A 20,340-nucleotide genomic window follows, 5' to 3' on the forward strand; every position below is an offset into this window, starting at 1 on the left:
TTCGTAATTTATTTAAAATGCTGTTGGTTTTGTTTCTTTTTTCCATCTCTTGAACGCACGCATGCGCAGACAGAACACGAGTTGTCAAAAATACGTGTTTGTTTTCGTGTTCGTGGATTGAAAATTAAAAAATGGTTTTATTTAAGAATTCTTAACTAATTTAAGAGTTCCATAGTTAGATAAGTAGTGCATAGTATTAGTAATTGTAGAACTACATTGAACTATGACAGAGAAAGAAGATGATACCAAAATTCCCGAAAAAGAACCACTAGACGATAAAGTCTTAGAAAAGTAAGTTTCTCGGTGTCGATCGTAGCAAGGATTTTGGGTATACAGTATTACGGTTTGTGTTTATGTATTTTAGATTAGCTGTAGAGGAGCTAATGCGGGAGGCTGTGCAAGGCGCTGCCAGAGCTGAAATAGTAGGCCCGTCCGGCTGGGTCAAAACGTCGCAACAGAAAACTAATAAACGTTTCCTCGTCAACACGCTGCGGAATGCTGTGAGTTCCAACAAGTACCACAGCTCGCGACATAGCCGCAAACCCTACAGTCGGTCGCCCAAACACGACCGACACCAAGAACCCTCTATTAAAAAGGACAAATCAAAAAGCAAACACTAAGATGGCAGACTACAATGTAGAAAATGTTTTAAAAACCATCTTTAGTGACTCAAGTACATGGAAACCAGCTGATAAGATACCTCTAGTTATTAAGGAAATAGAACAATTGAAAATTGATATGAAGAGCTTTCTCCATAACAGTGATAGTGATATCACATCAATAGTAGATGAAGGGAAGAAGTTGTGTGCCGAAAGTAAAGCTTTGGTTGATGAAATGGAGCAGTGTAAGAGAGAGATAGAACAAGAAACAATGGCTGAAATATTGAAATCAATAGAAAACCATGATAAATTGTCTAAGGAATTGCAACGCGTTAACTTTGCCCTAAATATAGTATTTGATGTGGTGCAATGCGGGAAGTATGTTAAGGAGTTTGATGAGGGGCGAGATGCTCAGAGCTTTACCCGCTCCATTGAGGCTGTGTATGATTTAGTACAGCACATAGAAGTGCCTGCTGAGGGCTTTAAACAACTAGATCTTTATATAAACACAAAAACCACAGGTCAACTCATATTAGATAATTTACTACACGAGTTGTATAATGAGTGGAATCTACTTGTATACACAAATATCAAAGCCACTACCAGGAAAACTGTTATCACAATTAAACTTAAGTTAGAAGATAATAATCTAACGAGAGATATAATCAATGCTCTAGATAGATGCAAAAGGCTTAATGAAAAGCTTTCAAAGTTTGCTCAGTTTCTTCTCAAAGATGTTCTTATCCCTATCATTCACAATGATTGTACAGTGTTTGCTGAAACAGACGTCTTGATGACTGTCACTGTTAATCACAAACAGAATAACAAACCTCCGTACGATGCTGTCATAGCTAATTTGAGGTTACTATTTCATTACCTTAGTAATAGACTGAACTTGGAATGTAACAGGGATTGCACAATAATGCAAAATGTAGGGAAAGAGATATGTCTTGCATTTAAGGACATTCTAGTCCAAGATTGTCTCATAGATACCATACCAAATAATATAAATGAGCTTCAAAGTTATGGTAAAATTACTTCAGAAATTGAAGATTTCCAGCATTTCTTATCTGTAGTGAAATTCTTCCCAGAAAATAAGTTATCCATACTTGATTATGTAAAAAACATTGATGTTCTGTTCGCTGATAAGTCTAGTCAGTACTTTTTGGAGACTGCTCGGTCCATTATGGTCAAAGATTTAAGTGCTACCATGTCTATTGGTGTTGAAATTATTCCGGAGAGTAATGAAGCTGCCGCTTCACCTTTGGATGAGAATACAGAAGATGCCCTGAAGATATTGAATGATACATTGCCGAAAAGTTTGTTTTATTTTCCGAGGTGCATGATCTCAAAGACTGCCCAAGAACTGCTAGATTTGGTTTATGTGATGATGGAACAAGCGGTACAGTGCTCAGATGTGGTTTGCAAGAAACTATACAACACTACTCGACTAGTCTTTGAATTGTATGACGCAGTTGTACCGTATCATCATGAGAATTATTTGCAAACTATTCCACAATATGTTGGTAAGAAGTTGCCAGACACTATTCACTCCTAATTTTAGATCAATTTTCTATCAGAATAGTAATTTTTGCATGCATAGTCAATTTAGATATCTCATAATTTCCTGGACGAACTTTCAATTCCATCAAGTTCTCTTTTTTTTTCGTCTAATATTTGATGTATTACGTGATTCAACAGAGGGATATTCTATTTAGATTTAAGTCTGCCTTTACATCAGTTCTTAAATGTTGATATATTCCAGCATTATTCCACAACAACTGCATGTACCTGGCGCACAATCTGCAAACCTTTGGGGACAAGTGGCTGATCCTCATGGAGGGCCGGGAGTTGGACTATCCGATCAGCTTCGTGGACCTGGTCCAGAAGCTCCGCGACCTCGGCTACCAGCATCTCACTGTGCACATGCAGCAGCAGAGGAAACAAATCCTTGATAATGTACGGTCTTCAGGTCAGTAATCATCTGAGATGGGACAATGGAAGCAAACTTGCCTATCTCCATTAAGACATTTCAATGTCAATAATGAAAATATATGTGTAGGATCTTGTCTGAGTATATGTTTATAAAGAATTATACTCGGTATTTGACAAAGATTGTTTATTTAGGGCTGGTAAATCACGAGCAATACATTTAAAAAACCAACAGCTAAGAAGAATGTTCGATGACACCATTTGTTTTTTAAAGAAAAGAAACATCGCGCAGGCGCGAGCTCGTCGTCACAGCGCATGCGCGTAGACAATATGAATCTCATTCCGTGGCCTATTTACTTCTGCAATTTATATCGTCTTCGGCATTTTAGTTATCATTTCATTGGCCAGTTGCTAAGTCAGAGGCCATTTAGAACCATGGACATTTGTGTTTAATACTTTGAAATTGCTGGCAACAACTGGATAAGGATGGCCCGGGACAGAGATGGTTGGCGGAGACGGATGGAGGCCTATATACCCAGCAGTGGGTCATGGAGGGCTGCAGATGATGATGAGATGATGAACCTAGTCTGAAATAAAATCTTTAATTTATTTACAGATCTGAACTGCATTGTGGTGAAGGACGTGTTGAGCGACAACGCTGAGGCGGCGGTGCGGCAGTGTCTGCGGCAGCTGCATCTGCTCAAGAACGTCTGGATCGGGGTCTTCCCCGCCAATGTGTTTGTCAGGTATGTGCATGATGCACAAGGTTTTACAAAAGAAAAATTTGCTAATGTGACCATGAAAAAAACCTATTTAATAATATGTCTCTTTTTTAATATAATGTCTCTTTTTTTTCGTAAAAGAAAATGTAAAAAAGAGAAAAATAAGTGAAATAATATTTTCCTATCAATGTAAGTTTAATATTTACACTATTGTACAAAAATCAATAAATAATAAGCTATTATTATTATTGTTCTTATCATATACAAAATATTTTTTTCAAATAAAAAGAGTATATATTTCCCTCAATGACAGACTGATGGGCACGCTCGTGAACATGTTCGTGGACGAGCTGATCCACCGCGTGTGCTCGGTGGAGGACATTTCCATGGATATGGCGACACAGCTCTCCGACATCTACACGCTCGTCGTGCAGAAGGCGCCTACGCTGTTCCAGGTCCTTACAAGCTTCTAGTTATTAGCACAAGGGCTAAACAAATTAAATAGAATTAACTAATTAATCACTACATAGTAGTAGTATAAATGAAACATAAGTTTAGTTCACTAGTGTATCCGACTACCTGACACTAGACGGCGTCTGCCTTTAGGCGACTTGAATAAAATTTGACGCCAGTGTTAGCAATAGCACACTTGATATGATGATGAATAAAACAAAATCGCTTCCCCTGCCTGTCTGTCTCTATGTATGCTCTATAGTCACTCCTATGATCTAGATAACTCTATGCAACGGATTTTGAAATTTATAAACAATCAATATCTTTCACAGAACCCGACAGACGTGGAGAGCCACGTGAAGCCGTGGGTCAAGCTGCAAGAGTTGATCTTCATCCTCAACGGCTCCCTAAAAGATATAGAACACCATTGGCAAGATGGCGCCGGCCCGCTGGCCATACACTTCCATACAGAGGAATTGAGGAGTCTCATCAAAGCATTGTTTCAAAACACGCAATTCCGCGCAAATTTACTCTCAAAAATTAAATAATTGATGTTCACTTATCATGCCAATATTCATGTATAACCATATCCGTATTATGTTATTTTGGTGTTCAATGGTATCTGTTGTTTTATTTTAAACCTATAATCCCCCTAAATGCGCCGCGGGTCTATGCTCCCGTGGGAATATCGGGAAGAAACAGTATTGATAAATACCACATGTTTTTATATCTATAATAAATACGGATACAGAGGTCATTCGTTTCGACCGCTGCGGCCGCGCCGTGATTACCATTTTTTAAATTACAACAAAATAATCAGTTTCCCTATGCGACTTTAAAATAAATCAGTACTGTAAAGATAAGGTGATTTCATCCTTTTAAAGTTGGTTTAATAATACATTGTAATCTTGAGGTTATTATAGTCTGTGATTGTAATATTTTTTTTTGCCCAAGTTATTCTTTTTTTCATTAATTTTCTTGTTCGGCTCCCTACCTATACCCTCAATGCCTACCTATCGCTTTTTTATCAAAGTAAAAATGTCATGTCATTATGACAATTACAATTAAATGTCTTACAAAAGATTTGGCTGTATGGCTTAGTACCCTTTGCCTCATCAATGAAACGAGGGAATAAACAAAAAAAAATGAAGATATGTCAACGTCAAGTTAGTCTCTAGATTCCAGAATTCAAATCAAACAAAACATAACCAACAAAATGTTTAAAAATTAAATTTTACTATAAATAAAATGACTACAATAAAATTTCTAATAAGGGGGAGATCTTATATAGTGCCATGTCGATATTATGCTACTACCAAGAAAAAGATACCCGTTCCAGATGAAGAGGAGCAGCTACCAAGTAAATGGGTTATTTTATTTGAATGTATTGATTATCTAATTCCATTATAAACTACACATCTGTTAGCAAAATAACCTTTTCTGTGTCAAACATTTTAAGTTTAATGTTATTAAAAATGTAATTAGCCTATATATTGCAAGTGATTCCAAATAAAACAGACATCATACTTCATGCAGATTAATTAAATATCTACATTTAATTAATCTGCATGAAGTATGATATATAAGATTGATGAATAAAATTGTATTTTAAAAATACAAAATACTTTTAATGTTATCTATTTATTTAAAGTATAACAAAATGTAGTAACCATGTATAAAAATAATGTTTTAGTATTTCAATACCCGGTAAGCAAGACTTCAGACCGGCGAGTGTATGTCTGGGGGATGGCAGAGACTGGAGCCCTGGGCATTCATCTGCCAAGGGGCAACAAGGGGAAGAAGCCGTATAAAAACAATATCTCCTATGCTTGGCATCCCATGCGGTCTTCATTCGGAGAAAGATTTGATGTAATTTATCTTAATTTATAAATTTATCTTGACTCCTCAGTTCTTGCACGGCCCTCGGGCTACGATCCTATTGTTTTTCAATTGTTTTTATTGCTTCTGAATGATAGACAAAACTTGTTCCTGTTCCCCTCTAAAGTTATATGTGGAATGAAAAAGAAATCTCAATCTTACTTCCAGGTTTCGCATGTGGCCTGCGGGTATGGCTTCACAGTGGCCTCTGTAAAAACAAACGACCAACACAAGGTGTTTGGCACAGGCATCAACACGGACTCTCAGATTGGTTACCATGCGCCAAGGGCCGGGCATCCTCTGGAATTGCTACTGAGCCCTGCACCTATTTATATACCTTATAAATCTTTAGAGACAAAGGTAAGATTTTATTCTCTTAATAGCTTGTTTGAAGGATATAACTTTAAAAGCCATGAAATTTTATTCAAAAAGTTAGTAACTTAATATTACTTAAGTAATAAGGTCAATACGTAATCATAAATCTTTAAAAAGAGAGATTTATCAATTCAGTAATTAAAAGCATTGTTTGCTTTGCTCATAATTTTATGATTTTCTGTATCAATTTCTTTCAATGTGTATAATGCAATCAGGTCATAGGAGTGGACGCGGGTCGCGCGCACTCTGCCATTCTCACCGACAAAGAAGGCGTGTTCATGCTCGGCAACAACGCATACGGTCAGTGCGGCCGCCGCATCAACCCCAAAGAAGAGTACCGCGGAAGCATGCTGTCTCACAACATCCGGACGCTGGGGAACGAGACCATCACCAGTGTGTGCTGCGGACAGGATCATACGTAAGCTTTTACATTTCACATATCTGACGTTCCACTAGATGAGTCGCTTGAGATATTTCATTCATATGATTTTGTTTTTATAGTAGGGTTAGTATACTGGGTTCCTTTTTTGACGACCTCGGTGGCGGAGTGGTAAAGTTCTTGCCACTGAACTGAGAGGTCCCCGGTTCGATCCCCGGTCGGGTCATGATGGAAAATGATCTTTTTCTGATTGGCCCGGGTCTTGGATGTTTATCTATATATGTATATGTTATAAAAATACAAGTCTCGAACTTACTTTGGGGTTAGCTCAATCTGTGTGATTTGTCCTAATATATTTATTTATTTATAGACTGCCACTTTAATCTTTGATTCTTGTACACCTTTCGTTTCTTTCGTCGTGTCTTGACCTCTTTTTTATACTACTAATGGTAAGCCCTTCTGGCATAATAGGGACCAACACTGTTTGAATGAGTTTCTTTCGGCATTTCTTCTCAGCAGTGGTCGTTCCCAAATGCTAGTAGTTTGTAGCTTTGGTAAACATCATTTAATTTAGAATATGACGTGAAAAAGTGCCTGTGAAGGCCTAATTTCTGAATAAATGATTTGATTTGACTAAGTAAACGAATAAATGATTTGATTTGACTAAGTGAATAGGTATGCGGCCCACCTGATGGCGAGTGGTCACCGTAGCCTATGGTACGCTGCAGGGTTTCACGCGCGCTTTGTCGGCCTTGAATGAATCTTTGAATTATTCAAATTTTATTTACAGAAAGGTACATTATTTATAGGTACAAATAGTCTGGCTTCGGTAAAAACTGAAATGTTAAGATTTATTTTGTGTTCCAGGTTGTATCTGACGTCGTCGGGCAAGGTGTACTCGTGCGGCTGGGGCGCGGACGGACAGACGGGGCTGGGCAGCTACGAGGCGCAAGCGACGCCGGCGCGCGTGCGCGGTGACGTCACCAGCGAGCGCGTCGTCAAGCTCGCCTCCGCCGCCGACTGTGTGCTCGCGATTAATGGCAAGCTCAGTGCTTAGTGTGCGCCGTTGTTTGACCAGTAGTTTGTAGCTTTTTGAGAAATAATAATGTAAATATAATGGTCTCTAACCAGATTGAACAAACCAAGGAATGCTGGCTTGATGTCATCAAGGAGATAATATGCGTGCCAACGGTCTGACAACTAGGTATGCCGACGACCATGCGAAGTGGAGACGAAAAACAAAGGAAAATGGACACGGCTCCGACGCTCAACGGCTGAGGAATAGCTCTTTTTTTGCCTCCACATCGAACGGTGTCGCCAATAAAGGATTGATAAATTATCAATCTATCTTCTTCAGTGATCAATGTCAACGGTGAGATCAACATTACGTTGAACAAGCCGTTGTCTCGGGAGGCCAAATGTATTTATACATTCTGGAGAGGAGTGATGACGCAAAGGCAGACATAATATTAAATAAAATGTAATTTCCCCATGAGGCTGGCATAGTCGCACCAAGCAACTGAAGCCTCAACAAAAAAAAAATCTTCTTCAGACCAAGGCGAGCTGTTCGGCTGGGGCAACTCAGAGTACGGACAGATCCCGATGAGCAGCCAGCAGCAGCAGGTCAACATGTCGTACGCTCTGGTCACCTTTACCAAGGGCCTCGGCAAGATTGTCGACGTCGCTGCCGGCGGCTCCTTTTGTCTTATTGTCAATGGTATAAGTGCTTTTTTAAACTTGATACGAATATTGTAAACGCGAACTGCCAATTAATATTGTAAACGCGAAAGTTTTATTTGTTGGTTTGTTACCTCTTCAAGCTTCAAAACATTAGCTATTCAACCAATCTTCTTGAGATTTCTCATGAAGGATACAAAACTTTACTCCTCGAAAAGCTTTCTTTGGGAAAGTTGGTTGATTTTATTATTTAGGTTGACTTTATTACATAGCTTCCGCTAGCTTTCCGCTTCCCGTCGTGTTGTCTGTCCCTATACATGCTTATATGTCTAAAACTACGCAACGGATTTTGATGTGGATCTTTTTCAGAACACGGCGACGTCTTCGTATGGGGTTACGGACTACTAGGCCTCGGGCCTAATGTGCAACACACAGCGAAGCCCAAGCAAATCCCCGCGGCACTGTTCGGCCGCAACGAATTCAACCCTGAAAGCTGTGTGAAGCGAGTGGCGTGCGGCATCAGCCACCTCGCCGCCATCTCCAGCGCCGGCGACCTCTACACGTGGGGCCGCAACAGGCACGGCTGCCTCGGGCTGGGCGGCGCCGCCGACCAACACTTCCCGCTGCGGGTGTCCATTGGCGCTCACGTGCTAAATGTCTCATGCAGCGTAGACCATACTATTGCGTTGTGCAAACCGTTTACATGATTTGGTTATTAAAGACTGTTATTTATTAGCGATGATGTTGTTTGTTTTGTTCATATTTATCATTTGTTGTAAATATTTTGACTCAACGAGTCGTCAGGAGAGGGTCGGTCTTGGATGCATGTCATTCTTGTGTTTCCATTTAAACATCATAGATAGCACTGGTTGAAATTAAAACGCGCTATAGATTTTTCCTGTAAGACCTGGTAATATAATTGGGATAATACACAGATATAAAAACATTACATGATAATAACTAGCTATGTTTAGAAATGATACATTTGCATTGTCAGCTCTTATCTAGCAGATGCTAGCAACTTAAGAGGGTGGTTTCTTAAATTTTATATTGTCTATGTTAAACATTAACTCTCTTCTTGAAAAGGGAAATAATTGGACATTTGAATGCTGTTTGAAAAAAAAACCTCAGTACATCCTAAAACTTTAATTATGCCTGTAGAACAATGAATGACGAATATCTAAAATCACATATCCTATTATAATGATATACTATAGTACAAAAATACAACTATATAAAAAATTACATCATTCCCCAATTGTTACACTAGATTGTCTTTCAATTTGATGTGGCTATTGAAGGAGAAAGTGCATAAAAGCGGTTTTATGCACTTTCTCATTCAATACCACAATGACTATTGCTTGCACTCATCATGGAACGGCTCTAAAGTGCGAAAGTCTCGCCATGCCGGAGGCAGCAACGATGTGTGATGTAGATGACAGCCACATCTCTTGCACGTCTCACTGAACAGATTCACATAACTATGCAACCATGTCATAAATGATCGTACAGCTAATTCTGGTAATGTTGGTGAGTAGAAATGCAACATTGCTGCATGAGCATTCTCAGTGACTTTCCGGAATACATGATGCCGGGACTCTGTCCACAAGTCCAAGGTCTCGCCATAGCCTTTAACCATAACCCACTCCATCAGCAAACCCTTAAATGCAACAACTGCTTTCAAAACATGACTCAGATTAATCTGGACTACAGCATTACTTGCAAAAGGACGGGATATAGTTATCTTCATATCACTGTATGATCTATCTATATTATTAATGACATTATCGACTTGGAGAGGTGCCACATTGTGGTTGCTCTGAAGTTTCCCACGGCGTTTCGTACTGCCAGAGTTTATATATGAGCGTTTCAACGAGTTTTGACTGAGCAGTGTATGCGCGAACGAACTGTATTCATGAATTTTATCCGTCCATTTGTAACTGTTCACCAGTTGAGTGTACAATGCCTGTCGCTCCTGAGTGGTTTCTTGGCTAAGGAAAGTCGTATTACCCAAATTGAACGGTGTGGTCGGTATTGGGAGACTAGTGACTGTTTGTTCTAAATCTCTCAAATTGATATTTACACTGTTGAGCAGTTCCTGCAGCTCCAGAAGAAACTTCTCCTTGCCGTCTTCACCATGGTCGGCTCGGAGACCATTTGCGAGAGTTTCGAACACATGACTTACACTTAGCCTCAGTGTTCTGAGAGAAGTGAGAGCCAGGTTGAGATTTTCTACGGAAATTGCCTGATTCATTGTGTTCAATTCTTCTTATTATCCTAAACTAAAACTCCAAATCGCACAACTAATAACAAAACAATACCATACAAGAGGCGCAGCACAAGCGTATTAATATTGACATCTGTCTTTATTCAGTGGTTGACATTGACAAAATATGTCATTTTAATATTATTTGTACTATTGCCAACAATAAAACTTGCTCTCCACCTTCACGTTAATCAGCCTACGTATTTATATTTTGATGTGCTTTTAGATAGACAGACAAGAAATCCAAAATAATATGCCCTATATTACGCAAAGCTCAGCACAGATGGCGATACTGGTACTAACATACAGTGCTGTACTCTGGCGGGAAAAATGTGCAGTAATACTCCCTATTTAAAAAAAAAAACTAGCTTTTGCCCGCGAAAATCAAAATCAGATCAGTCCAGGTGAAAGCGGAAAAGACATGAAATTAGTAGGCACTCCGAAGTACTTAGGAGTGCCTACTAATTCCTCGTGGATTCAACCTCGTCAGTTCAGTCAACCTCGTGGTTGACTTTCACATTTATAATATTAGTATGGATAATATTCGTAAGGATGTGACATTTGACTTTGAGAATAATTCAGCGACTAAAGGGTCGAATCCATTTAAGAATTTCCGAAATATCTATATACCCTGTTAAAACAAATAGGTAGGTAATAAAAAAAAATATTCTTTCAAATTCTAACGTTCATGGCTGCAAGTGCCTGATTTTCTAGGCTTTTGCTGTTGGTTAGATTAGACGAAGATCCTACTGTAGAAAGCTTAGCTTCTAGAGCATATCATCGAAAAAACATTACGGCCAACTTGGCTTACACTACTTACATGCAATGCAACAAAATTGAAAAGAAGCAAGAGAAGTGAAACCTATTTGTTAACATTTGTGTTTTAAAATCATTTACGGGTCGTCATAATACCATAATAAATAAATTATACATCTAAATCTTCACCACTCTATTAAAAAAAAATCAGCACCAAAACGTTGCGTAGCTTTTAAGATAATTAAGATATACCTATGGGATTAGACAGCGGGAAGCGACTATGTTTTATACGTGGTAGTGAAGAGGAACATATAGATCGTCAAACCGGGTGTACTTACCAATAAATTATAACCATTTATTTTTGGCTTTGCCGCGGCAAAGATGCTTCACTTGCTAATTTGTTAGTGTCGGGAAAATTTACACATTTGCATAAAGAGTGGATGTTTAGCAGCACTGTAATGGACAATTTGAAATCGGCGTATAGGTATTTTGATTTCGCGAATAATTAAAAGAAATTCATGAAGATGGTGGTCCCAGGTTCGAATCCTACTCATAGCATCCGTATCTTTAGACATTATAAAGCATATTACTCTGCCGCGTCTGTCTGTCGGTGATAAACTCAAAAACTATTGCACGGACTGTTTATATACCTGACTTATGTGTAGAAGATTTCATAGACCACCCCTTGCTTCTGGTTAGATCACTATGAACCGCAGAAAAATTTGTGATCACAGGTACAAATATTTGCTTGCGTTGGGAGTAGTACTCAAAATTCGGGCGGGGTGAACGGAGGTTTCAGAACATAATATGTCTGGTCTGCAGTTGACGGTGGACAGTGTTATAAGCACGGTACAATTTACGTTTAATAAAAATACTTTTTTTAAACGTAAATTGTACCTAAGTTAGACTATTGTACTGTTATGCTGTTATTGTCCCAATAAATTTAAAAAAAAATACTCCATGCGGGACATTTTAAAAAAAATCTATCTGTCAACCATAGGAATCTTAAGCAATAATTCCGCTAATTAACAGCAATTTAGTTCTATACATATATATAGTATATTATATCGTTTAGGGCTAATCTTATGTCAGTTAAACCAAACCGCTGATTAGTGAAGTCTATGAGAGCAATTACCTCGACTCCAGTTATGTATGCGATTATGAATTTATGTGCTAACATGTAATGCCTTAAGTACATGATACAATGTCAACGGGAAGCATATTATGTAGGTAGGTAGAGGTTCTAGATGTATTTATTAACTACCTATTGTTCGCGGCTTCACCCATGTGTAATTTTATAGACGATGGTACGGAAAATTAACCCGGGCAAGAGTCACCAATCCAAAGTGTGCAATGTCAATCGACTCAACCAAAGTGCGCAAGGTCGATTGACCATCCATAATTTTGATTTTTTAAAGAAAGATTAGTTTTTTTATGAAAAAAAAACATGTTTTTTTTTATAACGTTCAGTTTGCTAGAAACAAAAATAAATAGTTCAACACGCCGTAATGAAAAAGATTTTACATTACTTCGTAGTACCTTGTAGCAAGTCGTAGCATGGTTTTGAGTATTCGTAGCGCATCTTAAGTTTTTTTTATAGTATATTGCAGGCATTCGTAGCTTGTTCTTCGTAGCATCGTAGGTTTTGTAGCTCTTATAAAATTTTCTTATTTAAACTTTATTGCTCATCTTCTAATGTTTGTAATAGGCGGCCTGCTAAGCTTACATCATGGATCTTTCACCAGAGGCACAAATATTTGCCCGAGCTGGGTATCGAACAGATAGTGAACACACGTGATCATTACGCCACTGAACAAAATGCTATACGGAGTTGTAAGTTGAAATATTTCTTGCCAATGCGAAGTTGTTCTATGTTGGAGAAAATAGACAAACCTTTTTTTATGGTATAGTAAGCAAACGACCTTGCCTATTGGTAAGAAAGCACACCGCAACCAATTTCAAATTTTGTGACCTTAAAATATATTTATTTTATTAAACACTTCAGAAGTCATTTGATATGTATATCAAATGACTATAAAATGTATTTTATCGCACTTAGATCTGAACTAGTACCTTTTAGAAGCTGTAGAGAAACAATTGAAATTTCTCAAGCATGTCCCGTTAAGGATTACGAACGAGAAACTCCGGACAAGCTACACTTAGAACTTGCTACACAATAAATTTCACTGCACAATGGAGTTTGAACGAATTACCATGGGATTTGTCTCAGCGGATTCAGAGTGGTAAGCTTAAGATTATGTTGGAACACTATTTGCAGTCCGCAAATAAGTAGTGCCAATTTAGAACTGTCGAAATTGAGTATACAATAACCAAGAAATTTTAAAATCTTACATTAAATGCTTCACTATACATACATATTATAAAACAAAGTCGCCTCCCGCGCTGTCTATCTGTCCCGATGTATATTTAGTTCTTTAAACCACGTAACAGATTTTGATGCGATTAAATAGGTAGTTCAGGTAATGGTTTATACAATCGAAGCCGGGACGGGCTGCTAGTATTTAATAAATAAACAGGAAACATTGTTAAGACAAAACATTATTTTCAAAATAATCAGATATTATTGTTGAAAACTCTAAAATAGAGCATTAAGTATGTAAAATTAACTATTACAAAATATACAATCACCATGGAAAAACTCTCGTGCTCAAGAAAAGTCAGTAAACACAATAACTATAAAAACTGGCGCCCAACGTGGCAGTAACATGTCGTAACACGGTGGGCGCCAAATTTTTAAAAAGTTATTCTAAATGTGGAAACAATTTGTGGCTTTGATGAGGGTACAACTTAACAAACATTTTTGTTATTCGTATTTGATTTTATAAAAAAATATTTATTTTGCATTGGATAATAGTACTTTAATCATATCATTTACCACGATTCTAGGTTTCGCTTCGTTCCATTATGTCATTGTCTAATCATTTTATTATTAATAATATTGAAATGTAATTCATATCATAATTGATATTAATTACATTTCAATATTGATGCGCTACTTAGTGTTCAATTTTCGCAGCAATTTCGGTAGTAAAACCTCCATAAAGTTGGAACATAATTGACACAGCGGCGAAACTAGGCTAATTATTAAAATCCCTTGGGTAATACGGTATCCTAACATTTAAAGTTTGATAGAGTTTCAGAATTCTTAATGAATGTACAATGATGTGCATACGAGAACGCTTAAATATTCCAGAGAGGATCGGCGCAACTTTCGCGAAGGGCCGTCAAGGGCGCATAAAGATTACAAGTCGGCGAGCGACATCCCCGGCCGAGGGCTGCACCGACCTTGAGCTCGCTGCCCTACTTTATCTACTCCCGTGAGTCGCGCAAATATGTAGCTAATCATTTATTGCTTCGTCATTATGACTGTCTTAATTACAGATGTAACAAAAAGGGTTATTAGTATAGTTTTCTTTTTTGAGGGTATTCAACGGAGTTTTTTCAAGGGGCAGGGCTCAGGTCGGGCGGCGCGCACCTGGAAACTGCGCAGCGGGGGTGGGGCGTGCGGCGGGGGCTGGGGGGGGGTGTGTAGCCCGGCGGTGAGGGGGGCGGGCGCGCCCAGTCCCGTGGCGGAAGCCGCTCGGGCCGGCCGCGTGTGTGAGCAGGTCGCATGAGCGCGCCGGCGTGCTAGCGACGCGTGCGCGGGTGTGGTATGCCCGCGCGTCGCAGCCATGGTCCCGGTGTTGGCCCTGGCGCTGCTGGTCTTGCTGCCCGGTGAGTGAACCTCGTGTCCCCAGCGCAACAGGCGATTGTTTGTAATCGATTGGATCGGTGAGGGCTGAGGTGTTGTGTGTTATGGTCAGATGGCTAGTACCCAGGATTCTCCGTGCATTAATAAAAGGAATTGAGGTAACACGGTATTAAGAAATGCGTTAAAAGTTAGGTGACTAGGACAAGATGATAAGTATTTATGTGCGCCATCAAAAAGGGCTAGTAACGAGGCTGTAAAAAGTACAACGAAGCTAGAGGTTTTAAGAATTCATGCTTAATAAAATGGGGATCGGGATTAACGGGTAGTTTCGGTTTATGTACCCACAGATAACCAGTCCAGGCGCCATGTCACGTGGTGAGGGCGCTAGGCTCCATCCATTTCCACGTATTCACGTATACGACGCAATAAAAGCAAAAACTCGCCTTTTACGACTGAATCTGTACGTATTTTCACGTTAAAGGCTTCGCGCCTGAAATCCCAATGATTTATGTTGGGAGCTGGATGTTAGCAGGCGGTTTACGCGTTCGGATTGACAAGTCGACACCTCGAGATTTAAGATGTGCGAATTTTGAATAAATAAACCCCTGACCCTCGTATCGTAAGCTGCCATAAATACAATTTGCGAAATTTACATGTGTATTATTTATTGTTAAATTATTTTTAGAAAATTAAATACTTTCATTCTCCTTTCTCATAATATACTTACATTGATCAATTTACTTCTTGGTTTTTTTCCGTAATGGTCTAAAAGATTCAAAGACATAATATCTAGAGGACTATTTATTGGCAAGGCCAATTAGCTATCGAACCCATTTCAAATTGAGGACGTTTCGTTCTCAGAGCATTATATATTGCAGTCGATGTGCATCCAAGGACGGTTAGCTTCCAAAACCTCCTGATCCGTAAAGATAATTGTTATCAGGTTAATACTGTAAAGTCAGCCATTTTAACTACTTACCTACTTACCATACACATTACCAAATTTTTTTCATGTCTAATCCTTCCCACTGCTGGGCAAACGCCTCCCCAACTCATTCCAAGTACAACTATTTTTTGAAAGCATGCTTGTCCTAAACCTAACTAATAATATAAATGCAAAAGTAAGTTGGTTTATCACCTTTTCACGCTCTATCTACTTAACCAATCTTCCTGAAATTTTACATATATGTTTGAAGTATGGAAAGGACCTTTCGTCCCGAAACATTAACGCGGACAAAGCTGTGAGCAAATAAAAGAATTATTTCTGCGCTGATGATTTTTAGACAAGACAAAATTCAAAAAAACACAAAAAACTCCCACGACAGACAACCAAAAATTATCTTGAAGAGAAATAAATCTAATTCTATTATATTTGAATATAACACCTTGCTTATCATTCATTTCCTCGCCATTTATTCTTAAAACGTTTTCATAAAAGGAAAATTCTTGCTCATCGTGACATGAAATATTTTAATAAAGGCGTTTCTATGTCATTTGGCTTCGCTCGGGTAAAATCTTAATCGATTATATACCGAAACTATTATTTTGAATCACTCTATCTCTTTAAAAAAACCCGCATCAAAATCCGTTGCGTAGTTTTAAAGATCTAAGCATACATAGGGAAAGACAGTGGGAAGCGACTTTGTTTTATACTAAGTATGTATTGATGGGAAAAGCGACAGCGAAATACGTGTGTTTCAATACATTCTATGTAATTGCCGTGGCTAAATGAATATAATTTATTTGCCTATTTCGACTCGAACAGAAGATTCCTAGTAATGACACTTGTAAACTTTTAAATTAAAATACAGATTCGTAGAAAGTCGTAGCACAAATTAGTTTTGAAACTCAATCAATGACTACAATAGATATAACTTAAATGTTTAAAACAAAGTTAAAGGTATATTGTCAACGCAAGGGTAACATATAATACTCAATTTTGATTGGGTAGCTTTAGCGTCCTTATGAGAGACTAGATGTTGCCCGGGACTTTGCTCCCGTAGGAATTGATGATTTGAGATAAAATATAGTCATAGCAAACTTGGATAATGTACCATTCTAATGGTGAATTAATTTTTGAATTCTGTTCGATAGTTTCGGAGATTACCCGCCTCAAACGTACGAACTCACAAACGCTTACCTCTTCATAATAATGGTACCTATAGATGATAAAAAATAAATCAATATACTTTATTTGTTTCTGGCTGAGAATCGAAGGAAATGGCGCGAAAAAAGGAAGCTTATATTTATCTACCTTGCGGTGCTTTGATGTAGGCTGAAAATGTTATGATGATATGAAGTTGCAATAAAAATTTTAATTGATGAATGTAAATTCAATCAATCAATGGGCTCCGCACTAGGATTCCCTGAGTGGTATTGAAATAAATATTATATATCGACCGTGATTTGTCAGTTTTATACATGGGTCGTACCGTTTTAAATCAAACGGTCACATCAAATACATGTTTAGGGATCCCCGTGTCTCACGCTGAAATACTCGCGAGATTTATACACCGTCCTCGGTTCCATCATCGACCATTGCTCATCGATCATTTTCATGCCATTAGATCGAATCGAGCGCTGAACCACGGAGTATATTTGCGCAGAGACTAGGTCATGATCGTAACATGATAATTTTATTTTATTATTGACTATGATATGATTTTATATTAAATTTCTTAGTATATAGGTCCGAATTGCTAGTATTTTTTTAAATCTTAAGACTTATGTATCGGTTATAGTGTAAATTTGATTTATGTGAATTGACAAAAGCTTGTGACGGAACTGGATAGGACAACTCCAAACAACTATTAAGATGATGAAGCCAACTATGTTGAAATAGCCCGGATTTGTACTAAAATTGTTTTAAGCTGTCAAAATCATCGAGTTCTTAGTTGCGGGGTACGTAGAATTACCTGATAATTCACGCAACATCATATTTTCATTTTCACCGCACCCAAGTTGTTACATCAACACGTACCTACTTACAGTTAAAAGAGTTTTCGAGTATTTTTATTTTTGTTATAACTATAAGAGGGCTGAATATCAGGGTTGAACATAATACTGAGCCATCACTTATTGCACGCATACTCTAGTATTCTATGTTAAGTTTGCTTTGCAATAAAATCTTTTAAAGCTTATTGTAACAATAGCTCGGTTGGTGGATTGGTTATCGAGCTAGTGTCAAATCAGTTTAACATTAGAAACAACTCACATACTTTAAAACATATATGTATTCTGGTATACCTTACACTAGGTACTGTTTTATAGCTAGTCTGTAAAAGATAGACGGAGCGAAAAGTGTGAAAGCGTAGCTAAAAAGTGTAAAGCGTTAAAAATAAAAGAGTTGTTCTCGTTGTTGCTTGTGTCACATAAATGTCGTGAATGGTTTTTAGGACCTGTTTTGTGCTTTATGTATTCGCATTACGACTTTTAACGGATTAAGTGAAATTTATAAATTCCTATATAATTCTTAACACCTATGAGTTGTATATTATTATGTATCTAATACATGGTGTTTGATTAAGGTCACCACTTGTTTCTGGGAAGGGTAATATGGTAACGGAACATATGCACCCTAATTGCATCAATATATAGCGATACTTTAGTTTACTTTAGTCATTTAAGCACTACATTAATATGAATACGTTTAATTTCACGAAATGTTTTTATTACGTGTAATGAAATATACATAACCACACATAGCTGCTAAATAATGAAATTAATTTAAATTAACCACGAATCTTTAACACTCATGTAGTATATTATATATATTACACTCATGTAATATATATAATATACACTCAGTATAGTGTATTAAGATATCTGTTGAGTTAAATATTTTACTACACTTAGATACGCTTTTAAATATGGTAAATTTATCAACTAGTGAATTTGTGATATGACGATAAAAGCCATGTTTTCGCTTGAGGCCAGTGTCTGCGTTTCTGCGCAGCCTTGTTGACTGCTTTTACTTTGATATAAAAACAAATAACTCCTGTACGACCTCGTACGGCATGTCGGTCCCTTGATATTTATTTTCTTAGAGTGTTGAATTTTTATTTTTTAATGAACTTTTGGTGTCTTCAGTAGTTTATGGCTTTTTAAAAACGATAGTTACTTTATAAGCTTAGACAAAATATCTGAAAAATTAAAATTTTCAATGTCATACTTCGTCGGTGCTTTTTGATTGCTAAATATTGGTGCACCAATATATTTAACTAACGAATAACAGAACCAAATAACCATACTGTTAGAAGTACAGAGTAGAGATCTATACCCACTACAAATTCCCACGATCGCCGACACCGCTCGGTCTCTGTGTCTAGCTCCTCTGTAGCGGAGCTCCGTACATTACTAACACATTACACGTATTGTGCGATTGATGCCATTCGGTTAGTTTTTCCGGCTAAAAAAAGAAAAAATACAAAAGTAATGATATATGAGAGAAATTTTGTCTCGTTTGTTCTGATTTAGTGGCATAATTCTTAATCAAACTAAATGGTTTTAGGTTAGGTCAAATGTGATCATTATTTTTCTTTCACCTTAGTTTGTTTTGTAAATTATAACGTAAAAATCGTCATCATATATAAACTTACTTCACTTCACTTAAAGCTCTACCTGGACACACATTAATATTTGACGACCTCGGTGGCGCAGTGGTAAAGTTCTTGCCACTGAACCGAGAGGTCCCGGGTTCGATCCCCGGTCGGGTCATGATGGAAAATGATCTTTTTCTGATTGGCCCGGGTCTTGGATGTTTATCTATATATGTATTTGTTTTAAAAATATAGTATCGTTGAGTTAGTATCCCATAACACAAGTCTCGAACTTACTTTGGGGCTAGCTCAATCCGTGTGATTTGTCCTAATATATATATTTATTATTTATATATATTTATTTATTTAATATCACTATTTTTATCAATTTACTTTGTTTATTAGCGAAAAATATAAAAAGCTATCTTTACAAATTATGGTACATAAGATAAAGGATTTTATTGGTATAAGTATAGTTTTCCATTATACAATGTAGACACAGTTTAACCGAAAACAGTAGCAACAAAAATCTATCTGTAGTCAACTGTGACTACTGTAATCAAATCATTTATTGCTTCCTTAATGTCATACAGGTCTTTGTTTACAATAAATAGTAACAATTAAGGAGCCTGGCGGGCGCTGCAATGGGAGAAGGGCTATATATTTTCGTCAAGTTTAGGTTATTTTTTATTCATTTTAGATGTTGTCGCGTGTTCATTTTATTTTATGTATGTTTATATTTAGGTATATTATTATATTTATTCCGATATATGTGTCATAATATGTTACTTAATTAATAATAAGTTAATAAATGTCAAATTATGTAAGTATAAAAATTTTTTTTTTGCCTTTATGGTGCAAATTTGTCTTCTAAATATTCATTGATTGTGTAGTAGAATTTATTAGTCAATAATTCTTTAAGATGTTGCAGGAACAATTTAGTGTCTTCTATATCATTAACGGCGTTTGGGAGTTTGTTGTGAAGTTTTAGTCAGTATGTAACGGAAAACTAAAAATCCTTTGTATAAATCTATTAATAGACGGACAATTGAA

General features: G+C 37.3%; 5 protein-coding genes across 8 annotated transcripts in view; 4 read left to right on the forward strand and 1 right to left on the reverse strand.

Moving 5' to 3' along the window:
- Positions 1–223: 223 nt before the first annotated feature.
- On the forward strand, positions 224–620 carry LOC128675036 (protein POLR1D-like). The gene is made up of 2 exons (XM_053754115.2): positions 224–291; positions 365–620. Exons 1-2 carry the CDS (start codon positions 224–226, stop codon positions 618–620), a joined length of 324 nt encoding a protein of 107 aa, XP_053610090.1.
- Zw10 (Zeste-white 10) lies at positions 365–4,327 on the forward strand. The gene is made up of 5 exons (XM_053754024.2): positions 365–2,125; positions 2,365–2,571; positions 3,148–3,277; positions 3,567–3,708; positions 4,039–4,327. Exons 1-5 carry the CDS (start codon positions 622–624, stop codon positions 4,252–4,254), a joined length of 2,199 nt encoding a protein of 732 aa, XP_053609999.1. The 5' UTR covers positions 365–621; the 3' UTR covers positions 4,255–4,327.
- A 541-nt stretch (positions 4,328–4,868) lies between these two features.
- LOC128675008 (uncharacterized protein) lies at positions 4,869–8,754 on the forward strand. The gene is made up of 7 exons (XM_053754059.2): positions 4,869–5,066; positions 5,400–5,575; positions 5,753–5,944; positions 6,175–6,377; positions 7,206–7,378; positions 7,891–8,055; positions 8,385–8,754. The coding sequence occupies exons 1-7, from the start codon at positions 4,955–4,957 to the stop codon at positions 8,720–8,722; spliced, it is 1,359 nt and encodes a 452-aa protein (XP_053610034.1). The 5' UTR covers positions 4,869–4,954; the 3' UTR covers positions 8,723–8,754.
- Positions 8,755–9,146: 392 nt separating this feature from the next.
- Positions 9,147–10,385, reverse strand: MED27 (Mediator complex subunit 27). Its single transcript, XM_053762583.1, has one exon. The coding sequence runs from the start codon at positions 10,267–10,269 to the stop codon at positions 9,370–9,372; it is 900 nt and encodes a 299-aa protein (XP_053618558.1). The 5' UTR covers positions 10,270–10,385; the 3' UTR covers positions 9,147–9,369.
- A 4,248-nt stretch (positions 10,386–14,633) lies between these two features.
- Positions 14,634–20,340, forward strand: part of nAChRalpha6 (nicotinic Acetylcholine Receptor alpha6) — a 130,186-nt gene continuing 124,479 nt past the window's right edge. For all 4 annotated transcript variants that reach the window (XM_053753835.2, XM_053753818.2, XM_053753808.2 and 1 more), the window contains exon 1: positions 14,634–14,772. In XM_053753835.2, coding sequence (XP_053609810.1) covers positions 14,730–14,772 — 43 coding nt within the window. In that variant the 5' untranslated portion in view covers positions 14,634–14,729. The remainder of the gene's footprint in view (positions 14,773–20,340) is intronic.

This window comes from Plodia interpunctella, chromosome 2 (genome assembly GCF_027563975.2).
Source record: "Plodia interpunctella isolate USDA-ARS_2022_Savannah chromosome 2, ilPloInte3.2, whole genome shotgun sequence".
NCBI classification, from domain to species: Eukaryota; Metazoa; Arthropoda; class Insecta; order Lepidoptera; family Pyralidae; genus Plodia; species Plodia interpunctella.

Excerpts from the sequence above, each read along its gene's own strand:
- LOC128675036 (XM_053754115.2), top strand. The coding sequence starts at position 224 with ATGACAGAGAAAGAAGATGATACCAAAATTCCCGAAAAAGAACCACTA. Across the intron at positions 292-364 it reads GACGATAAAGTCTTAGAAAA|ATTAGCTGTAGAGGAGCTAA; the intron begins GTAAGTTTCTCG and ends TATGTATTTTAG.
- Zw10 (XM_053754024.2), top strand. The coding sequence starts at position 622 with ATGGCAGACTACAATGTAGAAAATGTTTTAAAAACCATCTTTAGTGAC. Across the intron at positions 2,572-3,147 it reads TGATAATGTACGGTCTTCAG|ATCTGAACTGCATTGTGGTG; the intron begins GTCAGTAATCAT and ends ATTTATTTACAG. Across the intron at positions 3,278-3,566 it reads CCCGCCAATGTGTTTGTCAG|ACTGATGGGCACGCTCGTGA; the intron begins GTATGTGCATGA and ends CCTCAATGACAG.
- MED27 (XM_053762583.1), bottom strand. The coding sequence starts at position 10,269 with ATGAATCAGGCAATTTCCGTAGAAAATCTCAACCTGGCTCTCACTTCT.
- LOC128675008 (XM_053754059.2), top strand. The coding sequence starts at position 4,955 with ATGACTACAATAAAATTTCTAATAAGGGGGAGATCTTATATAGTGCCA. Across the intron at positions 5,576-5,752 it reads CATTCGGAGAAAGATTTGAT|GTTTCGCATGTGGCCTGCGG; the intron begins GTAATTTATCTT and ends TCTTACTTCCAG. Across the intron at positions 8,056-8,384 it reads CTTTTGTCTTATTGTCAATG|AACACGGCGACGTCTTCGTA; the intron begins GTATAAGTGCTT and ends GATCTTTTTCAG.